The sequence below is a fragment of the Sylvia atricapilla genome, chromosome 9, assembly GCF_009819655.1.
Source record: "Sylvia atricapilla isolate bSylAtr1 chromosome 9, bSylAtr1.pri, whole genome shotgun sequence".
In the NCBI taxonomy this organism is placed as follows: domain Eukaryota; kingdom Metazoa; phylum Chordata; class Aves; order Passeriformes; family Sylviidae; genus Sylvia; species Sylvia atricapilla.
In genome coordinates this window covers 20,757,855-20,768,435 of record NC_089148.1, presented here as the reverse complement: position 1 = coordinate 20,768,435, position 10,581 = coordinate 20,757,855, and the positions used below count along the sequence as shown (strand labels likewise).

Below are 10,581 nucleotides of genomic sequence, written 5' to 3'. Positions count from 1 at the left end.
CCTGGGGAGCCTGTTCCAGTGCCCAACCACCCTCTGGGTGAAAATCTTTTCGTAATGTCCATCCTAAGCCTCCCCTGATGCAATTTCAGGCCATTCTCTTGGGTCCTGTCACTGGTCACCACAGAAAGGAGATCAGTGCCTGCCCCTCCTCTTCACCTCATGTGGAAATTGAAGAAATGTGATGTGTCTCCTTTTCTCTAGTCTTCTCTAGGCTGAACATTGTTCTTAGAATTTAAATACTTCAACATAAACTTTACCTGGATCTTCACGCCTGCCCACTTTTTCTTCCCAGGTATGTCATGGTAGTAAAGGTTGCTTCAAGTGCTGCCCTACAAGGGTTTTTTTTTAGCAGAAGTAATGGGAGCCATATTTTATTAGGAGAGAGACTCTCTGTTGGAAAAAGGATTAAGTATGCAGTCAAGAACTCTAAAAGAAAACAATATAGAAATTAAATATTGGCACTTAAAACTAGTAAAATTTGTATTGCTTTAGATGGGTTCAAGTCTAGTAATTTCAGTTTTACATTTTCTTGTGCTGCCCTTTGCAGACTAAGAGACTTCACATTGGATCTAAAAATGTTCAACTCTGCAGACATGGTCTTTTCACTGGATAGTTTATTTTATGAAAAACCAGATATGAGACAAAGGTAAATCTTTATTATTAGATAAATATAATTGATTTCCAAACTGAATAATTTTATAGCAGTGTTTTTTCTTATTACTCACTTTTTTGTCGACTGATAGAAATGTGGGGCTAGAAATTTTTGATAGAAAATGTGGGGCTAGCAATTTCTAGGTTCATGACCCATACTTTGAAATGTTTCTCCAAGTGCATTCAACAATGCAGGTGTATCTTAGGGCTATAAGAAATAAGGGTTAGTAGAAGTTTTGCCTCTGTAATTTTATGTTATTAGGAGTCACATGAATTGAAGAACAAGAGTATGTTTTAGCAAGAGAAACAGTAGGTTATTTGTGACCAGTAATTTTGAGCTAGTTGTCGTGGAGGGTGCTTTAAAAATGCTTTTACCTCACATTTGTGTGTTAAAAACAGCTGTCTGGAAAATGAAGAGCATAAGACTTGGTTTATTGCACCTGCTCCTGGTATTGCTGAAATTCCAGCTGCGGAGGAGTTACAGAGGGAACTGGAAAAACACTCAGCCAACACTCATATGGGTAAAGTGTCATAGAATAGAATCACAGAATCATTGCAACAGTTGGAAAAGGTGTTTAAGATGATCAAGTCCACCCATAAACCTTACACTGCAAAGTCTGACTATATCATAATACTCAGCGTTGATATTAAATTACTCAACATGTAATCAGTGTGACAGATCATTCCTCTTTTGCCGTGAAATAGGAAATATTCTGGGTATGCAGGTAGAGACAAAGAATGTATTTGAGTTGAGAATGATGGTGTTACATGTGCCAGGAGTGTAGCAGTCCTCTTGAGGTATATACATGCCACAAGTTTCCTGTACAGAAGCTGGCAAGGTAAGAAGTATAATCAAAGTTTCAGTTACAGCCCACTGTTTCACCAAGCATTGTGACACAGTGGGAGGTGGCTGTAAGAGCATAATGTTATCTCATGCATCTGATGACCTGTCTCCCACCCAAGGAACAGTGAGTTTGTATGAAACTCACTTTTTTCTGCCCTTTGGGGCCTTTAATCAAATTGCTGAGGCAGCTAAATTTGAATCTGGTCATTAATTGCTGCCAAGTGGCATATTCCTAGACATTCAGGATTATCTTAAAGAAATTTATTTTAAAGAATTTCATTGCCTTATCTCTGTGAACTAGATTTGTGCATTTCTTAGCTGCTGTGCTGATTTATGATGTTCTCTATTTAAGAATTTCGTTATAACAGAAGGTGGATTTTTTCTGCTTTATGCAAGAATAATTCCATTAAGAGCTACTTACTCAAATAAGCTATTTGATATTTGTAGTATTAGAGCTGTTGGGGTTGTGTCACAAACAGGGCACAGTAATTGTGAGTTTCTAGATGGATAACACTGAAATCAAGACAGCAAAATAGAGCTGTTATCTTGTTGCATTTAGTTGCTTATTTCTGTTCCGGCCTTTGCCTTCCTGTTGCCTACAGCAATGCCTATTGATCTGGTTTGCCAGATCAGGACACTGATTCTACACTGCAAAATGTGATAACTCACCAAGAAGGTTATGAGACCAGCCTGTCACCAACATCAGTACCAGTTCTGACTGTTGAGATTGCAGTGCTTATCTCAGCTGTTTTGTAGCAGGAACTTCAAGCTTGGTCACTTTGTCGTTTTTTAAAAAGAACGTTCTGGGACAGAGTAAAGAGTTCTGTCATGCAAACTTTTTTGTAGTTCTGAATAGTTTTTATCCTTTACTTTGCATAGGAAGGAAAGAAAGGGAACTTATTTTTGTAACTTTTTAATTGACAATGCATGTATTACATTCATTAGCATAAGTCATAAAATACACCCTAAAGTTCTTGCTATAAGATAGAAATATCAGTTTGTATAATATGTGAATTTGGCTGATTCTGTGTGCAAGATACTTGATTAAATGACTGTGAATAAGAATATGAATGAAATAATAATTTATGGTTTTTGTAGGAGGGAGAAAGCACGAGAAGTTTATGCAACAATGTAAGAGTAACACAGAGGAAGTAGAAGATAAGTCATCAGCAGCTGCTCATTTTAGCATAGCCCCTGAAAAAGAAATCCTACAATTTAGTCCAGGAGAAAGAGATAAAATTAGTTTTCAGCGTGAAAATCTGCAACTGGTTTCATCTTTTCTCTCTTTTGAAGAGGATAAATCTAAACGAGTAATAGATTTTTCTCAAGAACTGCAAAATAAAGCATTAAGTGAAAACAGTGATGATGAGAGTGTCCATTCAACATTAAGAAGAAGGTACATGTCTAATCAACTCAGATGATTTATCCCTCTCAGAATCATATTCTTATTATAGATAAATATGTTGAACACAAAGTTTTGGATCCTTCAATTGAAGATACTTTAGCATGTTCCAGATGCTAATTCTTTCAGTCTAAGGAAAAAAAGTTTGGTTTTGGTGGTATTTTAGTACTTTAATTAAATGTATCCTGAGCTCAGCCTCATTCCTGAGAAAAGCAAGCCTCAGGTTTGCTGCTTACATTTTAAAGAAATCTTTATTTAACAATCTTTTGGAAAATACTGCTCTGAATTCTTTATCTGCATGGTGACAAGAAAAAGGCTGAGATCTTTTGCTTAGCTGAGCAGAGGTCAGCCAGTCAGGAATACCTTGGGCAGTTCTCAGTGATTTCAGTGCTGCCTGGGAGGAGAGGTTTTATTGATAAACTGTTCTTCTGTGTCCAGCTCCTCCCATTCCTCAGAACTGGACGTCTCTATTGGTTTTAATGATGCAGAAATTCAGAGTTAAATCTGCTATTAGGAGTCAGAGCCCATCTGGACAGGCAGTTTATTCTTTCATGTTCTTTCTGGAATGAAAATAAAGTTAAAATGTATCTTGAAGAGTCTTCAGGTTAGATTACATAAAGTTATATACAGTTTTATTATTTATTTTAGGAGTTTTGCTGCTAATACAAATGTATATCTAATATTTTTCAAATATTAGATAAACTGTAACATTACAGTCAGCTAATGAAAATTTTGGATCTTTTGCAGCTTATTTAAAAAATCTGACAATATTCATAAAAATACAGAATTTAAAGCTGGTTCTGTTGATGTGAAAGAAATTGGTACGTACTTAAATACAAGTGAAAGCATGAAAAAAGTGACAAAAGAAGTTTTTTTGAGAAATAATCATCATGCTCCAATAACTAAAGACTCAGATTTTACTTTGCATCGGGTAAATAATGAGGAGATTGTGTCTGAAAATGGAATTAAAATTCAATCATTTTCTAATGCTTCAGAGATTCTGGATATGACAGGTAATTATTTTTACTCTATTTCAAGAAAAATAGTCCATTGTCCATCTTTGGTATATAATAATAGAGGGTATCCAAGGTCTGAGGTAGAGTGAAGAACATTTTCCCACGAGCTCAGTGAGATAATTGGCTGAAATTGATAGAATGTATTGCAGTCCTGTGGAACTTAATTGCATTGTTGCTTAATATAAACTGGCTAAACAGTTTTTGAAAAAGATTCACATTTTCAGAAGTGCTAAGTCATGTAAACCTATTTGAAAATATCACTTTACATCCCTTCAGCAATTTGAAAAAAAACAGCCTTGCCCCTTACGTGGTAAGGAGTTTCATCTTCATTTGAAACCAGAAATTGAAAATGAAATGTTTGTTTGCTGTGCGGCTCATATTTGTATCTTTTTAGAAATAGACTTTAAGTAGGAAATACTTAGAAAATGGAAGGAAGTTATGAGATTCTGATGAAATTATAAAATATTTGGTTTAGAATTTATTTTTGGCTTTTAATACTTTTTAACTAAGTGCAGTTCATTTCTAGATTTTAAACTTTCTGGGGCATGGCACATCTGTGAAATGTACCTTGTGTGCCTGACTAACTACTACAGAAATATGGAGTAGAAAATTAGTTCTAGCAGAAAAATATAGGGCAGAGCATTGGCTTAGGATGGGATTTGGAAACAGGTCAGGAAGGAAAAGTGTGATTCCTGTCTGATTGCCTTATGGACAGTGGTGGTTTGATTTGGGGCTGAGGGGACAGCAGTGGCTATTGTTTACTTTGCCTTCAGCAAAGGGTTTTCATAGAATCAGAGTGGGTGAGAAACACCATCTTCCACAACACTGTGGTACCCACGGTAGGGCATCAGGAGTGGATGGTGTAAAAATGGCTGCCTGGGCTCAAAGGGTGGTGCTGAACGGTCACACTGTCCATGTGCCAGTGGTTGACAGCAATCTCATGAAATTCAGCAGGAACAAATCCACAGTCCTGCCCCAGGGAAAGAAAAGAACTCCTTCGGTTCTCCTGGGATGGTTTGACTGGGGCAGCTCTGTGGAAAGGTGCCTGGGGTCTGGTGAACAGCTTGCTGAACTTGAGTGAGCAGCGCATCCCAGCAATAACAAAGGCCAACAGCAGCCTGGGCTTTGTTAACAAAGCTGGGAAGTTAAGAGAAGTGATTGTCTCTCCCTTGGCACTTTTGAGGCCACACCTAGATACTGCATCAAGTTTTGAGTCTCCAGTATGTGCAAGACATCCTTAAACTGGAGTGAACTCATCAAAGGGCCACCACAATAAGTCCTTTTCAAAGGATGAGCTAGTGATCTCCCTATCCCATAATCTCCTTTCTATCACCTGGACCTTGTTAGAGCCTTGAAGCTCCTTAAAGAACACACAGCTTGGGGTCAGGAAAATATTTGTCATGGTTATTGGTTGAAAATAAAACTGATTTTATAAATGTACTATTTCTACTTCTTTAGGAACTACAGGAAGAAAATTGGAAATGTTGAGGGCTGTTACAGAAATACGTATCCTTGTATTCGCTGTATCTGATTTTCCTAATTCTATTACAGTGCTTTTACATTTGCAAAATTATAGTGTGTAATTTAGCCATAGGAATTAATGCATTGCATTGTAATACTTTCAATTTGTTGGGAATCAAATGTTCAGTAAGTGCTTATCCTTTTGACTTCCAAAGCCAGCATGAAAATAAGACAACTCATAGATCATTCATTGCTAAGAAAGATAATTCTTATTTCAAATGTTCAAATTTTATCCTCAAAACTTTATTTTTAAAACATAACATGTAAAATTTTAATTTGCATAATATATTCCAGACATTTTCTATGCAAATACACATACACATATATATCCCCATACACTTTAAATAAAGAAAAAATGAACTATTATTTAGGCTTATTAGGAAAACTGAATCTTCCTTTCTGTCACATTTTTTTTTAGAAGAAAAATAACAACTTGTACTCCTTCTTGGTCTGCCTTTATGTTGTAGTGTGCTTGTGCTGTATTTCCATTCTTTAAGCAGATTTTACCATAATTTTCTTTCTTCTTTGCTCTGCCTTGAACATGTAATATATTTGAGCATTCATCTATATCTGTCGAACTTTTGTGTTTTTTACATACACTTCAGTATCTTTTTTTCTAGTAACCTGTCAAATGATAGGTTAAATATCAGGAAGAGGAAATGTCTAAATTTAGGCACCTGAAATACATGTAAGTAACTTTTAAAAGTCACGATTTTCAAAATGAGTAAGGATTCCATTGCTGTGAATTTACCAATTTCAGATCATTAATGCCTTTGCAGTTTGAAAACAGATCACTGATTTAGAGCATGTGTTTTAAATAAGTTGTTTTTTTTAAAAAAAAAAACCTTGTTTTGTTTAGTCTAATGGTACTTGCTTATTTTTATCCAGTTTTAATGTTTAACTGTTTTTATTTCTTGCTTTACTGCTGTATCTTTTCCTCTGTAGTTGTTAAATGTGACATGGATCTGAGGCCTTAGCAGCTCATTGTTGCTGTTGCTGTCGGGGCCATACCTGGCTGTGTGCTCACCCTGAGCCTGATGAGATGGTCACAGCCAGGCTGTTGCTGTGGCTGCTCTGCAAGGCCAGACCAGGATCAGCTCTCTCCTCTGGAGCAGTGACTAGCAATGCTCTCTTTTCATCCTCTGCATGTTTTAGATAAGAATGGTGTCTGAAGAACATGCATTATTGGCAACTGAAAAATATCTTTAAAACCACAGTCAGCACTAAGTGGTCATTGGTGAATTTTTTTGCTACTGTTATATCTGGGCATACAATATTATGCTAATTATTTTGTGTTGTATTACAAATATTATGTGACCACTGACACCTTAGGCTAACAGCAGTGTCCTGTTTGTTCTTGTACCTGGTTTGTCCCTTTCAGCTTCACATTCCATAATTGTCTGCCATTCTATGAAGCCTCCCAGGGAGGAGGTTCCTGATTACTGGTATAATCCTGAAACCTCTCAAATGTGGTGTGGCTTTTTCACTGATAGGGAATATATGGCACACCAAGAATATAAAACTACATTTAATAGGTTACTTTTGGATAACTTTACAAACCTGTGAAACAGTGTGGTATGTTTTAAATTTGCATTTACTGTGCAAGAACAAGGTGCATTTAGATTCCTAAAATTTTATAATTTACACTTAAGTATTTTAAAATCCTTAATGCTCTCAAGCAACCCAATTCAGAAGTATTTTTAAGGAGTTCCCATATTTTAACTATGCACAGTCAAAAGCTTTGGATGATGTAAGTATGGAACATAAACTGCTGCTGCAAGTAGTACTTTGTAGATAAATTTAAGTGGTACTTTGATATTCAGAACATAAAAGGGGTTAGAAAACTGTAATATATCTAAAATCTCTTCCTGGAATAGTTTATCACGGTTATGCTTAGCTGAGAGGAGAGACCAGAAGAACTTTAAAAAGTGTTTTTCTCATCTTATAATATGTTTGTGTGAAGATGAGAACTATATTTTTATTTATGCATACAGATAAGTAATATATTTGCATGGAGGAAGGGTGAGTGGATGAGTGAGTTAATGACATGGGTGAGTGATAGTGCAGAGGAGGAAAGAGGGAAGAATCCATCTTGTCAGAGGAAAATGAGGGAGCCTGACATGGACATACCTGGCTTCTAAGATGGTGGATGATAAAATGTGTGGGAAGGAAGCCCAGTCATACAAAACTTTCATTTGTCATTATTGAAAACTTACCAGGACTGGGCAATTCTTTCCTAGCTTTTATACACAGACAGGAACTTCGTGATTTGTGCTCCCACTGGCTCTGGAAAGACCGTAATGTTCGAGCTAGCTATTACCAGATTACTCATGGAAGCCCCACTGCCTTGGTTAAATATTAAAGTTGTTTACAGTAAGTATTATGTGGCTTTAAACATTTTGGTGACAGAGCAGAAAAATTTATTCTGCGAATGCAGAGATCTGGAGTGACTCCAGGAATAATACAGAGATTAAATACATTAAAAAATTGCAGCCTACTACATTCTTTAAATAGTTGGTTTAATGTTTATTTGTAGTAACATTGTAACTGTTACTAGAATTTTAACAGCATTGTGTAATTGTAGTGTTCAGCATTGCCTATTCAAATAAAAATTAGAATATCCTGTAGCTGTTTGTCCTCCAAGAAGGCAAGATATACACGAAAAGGTAAGGGGAGAGCAAAGGAAACAAAAACAATTTCTTAGTGCATGATTTCTGGCTGATGCTATCTTTTATATGGCTGTCTGTTGCTCTGAAATGAGGATCAAATTTTCCGGTATTCACTTACCTGGCAAAGTTTCCTGCTGTTTTCTGTATACTTCCTCAGAGGCACCAGCACTGTGATCTTCATGAGTTTAATGGATCTGTGTAGAAATATGAAAATACTTGGAAATAGTCACACCAATTACACTTTTTTTCTTTCCTTCTTGGAGAACTGAGTTCATATCATGTAAATTTAATTAAATTGGTGAATTTGCCCCAGTTTTAATTTATTAGTACACTGCTATGTCAGTTTTGCTATTAAAGGTTTCATTCTCATATTTACAAGAGCTTCATAACTTTTTAAATTCCATTTTGTTCAACTTCTTACAATAAAGCTAGTGTTGCTTCAGCGTTTACTGTGTATTGTAAACTGATCGTAGGAGCAGGCATGTGCTATGGGTTCTGTCAGCTGCACAGGGTTGAGTGTATGCTAATAGTTTTCACTTGCCTTGGTGGAATTGATACAACTTGGTTGGAACTGTCAGTAAGGAAGCAGTTACCTGCTGGTGGAGTTAGATCTGCTGACCTTTCCAGATTCCACAATGGTGGAGAAGGAGACTTGTCAGTTTTTTGAATGTTGGAACAGATGTGGTAGGTAATCAGACTATGTCCTGCTGGTGTGAGCACTGGTGTCTGGTTCATCAGTGGCCTCATGTATGTAAATTTGTTTGCAGTAGTTCCATAAAGTTGTTTGCCAGTAGCTTTACGTTGAAAGACTGGTGACTGTAGTTCCAGGAACAATCACTTCCTTCTCACATTCTTGCATTGCTAAAGATGATTAGTTGTGAATTACTTGCTGTTAGCTTAATTAGTTTTCTGGAGCTAATTTTTTCTCTGATACACTTAAGAGATTTTACACCTCTTTCTGAGAGACAGCTTCTTTAAATCTCTTAATTTTAGGGATCATTTGTGAGCTAATACACAGAAATTGTTCATATTCCAGTGGCTCTAAGTAAGCTAGAATGTCATCACTGCAAGATCTGTTATACTAGGGCTGTTTTCAGCTCATGCATAGATTGCCTCTTTCACTTAAATCACTGCATTTTCATACAGATTAATCATCCAGTATAACCTTACATGTGTTGTTAGTATCAGTCCTTACTGAGAATTACATTGGATTTCTGGGAAAAAAAGAATCAGCAAAAGTACAAGTGTGTATGTGAAAAGAAAAAAAAGAGTAGATTGTTTCAGAAGTCTGTTCATGAGAAGCAGCCTGAGGACTACTACTTGCTGTGTTAGCTGCTTGGTCTGACCCTACACGTAACTGTACATTTGATTTTGATGGAATATCGGGAGAAATAAGAGTCTGTCTCTTGCTCTTGGATGGTTTCTCACTTATAACTTCTTTTCTCTCTGAATACTGAGTACTCAAATCATTCTTAACTGGGAAAAGGTTGGTATTTGTATAAGCTTCCATTAAAAAAGATGTATTTCATGTGGTTTCTTCCATCTGTGAGAAAACCTTTGATAGCTGAATGATTATTTCCATGTGGTACTACAAAAAAATCAAACCCAACAGGATACAGGATTAAGAGAGAACATAAATAATCTTAATTAAAGGGTTCTGTTTCTGCTTGCTGATGGGAAGAACTAGGGCCCAAAGCTCAACACTGATTGTGCATGTGGAGTAGGATAATAAGGACAGTAACACCAGTTACAGATTTTATGGTTCTGGAAGCAAATCTGAAAATTAGGGAAATTAAATTCAAGAAGGTATCTTCCTAAAGAAAACAAATGTATACATTTTTAGTACAGTTGAAGGTTTTCCTGATTTAATTCTCATTATTTGGGGTTGTTTTTAGTGGCTCCAATAAAAGCTCTATGCAGTCAGCGTTTTGATGATTGGAAAGAAAAATTTGGACCTATAGGACTCACCTGCAAGGAACTGACCGGAGATACACTGATGGATGATTTATTTGAAATACATCATGCTGACATTATTATCACTACACCTGTACGTTTCATTGCCAGTTCCTACAAGAACTTAGAATAAACAGACATTAGGAGTCTTCTAATTGTATGCTGCAAGGACTGCTCCTTTGTCATTGTAATAGGTAGCAATTTAATGATCCTTTTGTTTGTCAGTGCCCTGCTGTACATACTCTCAGTTCATATAAACAAAAATTAATATAATAATGTGCCAGATGAAACATAGATGGAATTAGCTTTAATTAATTTAATTGTTTCTGTTTAAAGATTTGTTAAAGTTTAGGTGTGTCTGCATGTACTATAGCTGTGGCATATGTAAACGTCTTGCAGCTTCTGTTGTTGTTTTGATGTGTTGGTTTTTTCCTCCAAGGAAAAGTGGGATAGCATGACCAGAAGATGGAGAGACAACTCCATAGTCCAGCTTGTACGACTTTTTCTCATTGATGAGGTTAGAAA

At 36.3% G+C, this 10,581-nt stretch overlaps 1 protein-coding gene across 1 annotated transcript in view; it reads left to right on the top strand.

The window, feature by feature from the left end:
* The first annotated feature begins 293 nt into the window (after nt 1–293).
* The window catches only part of HFM1 (helicase for meiosis 1), a 30,610-nt gene continuing 20,322 nt past the window's right edge, over nt 294–10,581 (top strand). Inside the window, exons 1-9 of the mRNA XM_066325194.1 lie at nt 294–646; nt 1,051–1,172; nt 2,594–2,891; nt 3,645–3,910; nt 5,372–5,419; nt 7,114–7,184; nt 7,675–7,807; nt 9,999–10,150; nt 10,496–10,573. Coding sequence (XP_066181291.1) covers nt 576–646; nt 1,051–1,172; nt 2,594–2,891; nt 3,645–3,910; nt 5,372–5,419; nt 7,114–7,184; nt 7,675–7,807; nt 9,999–10,150; nt 10,496–10,573 — 1,239 coding nt within the window. The 5' untranslated portion in view covers nt 294–575. The remainder of the gene's footprint in view (nt 647–1,050; nt 1,173–2,593; nt 2,892–3,644; nt 3,911–5,371; nt 5,420–7,113; nt 7,185–7,674; nt 7,808–9,998; nt 10,151–10,495; nt 10,574–10,581) is intronic.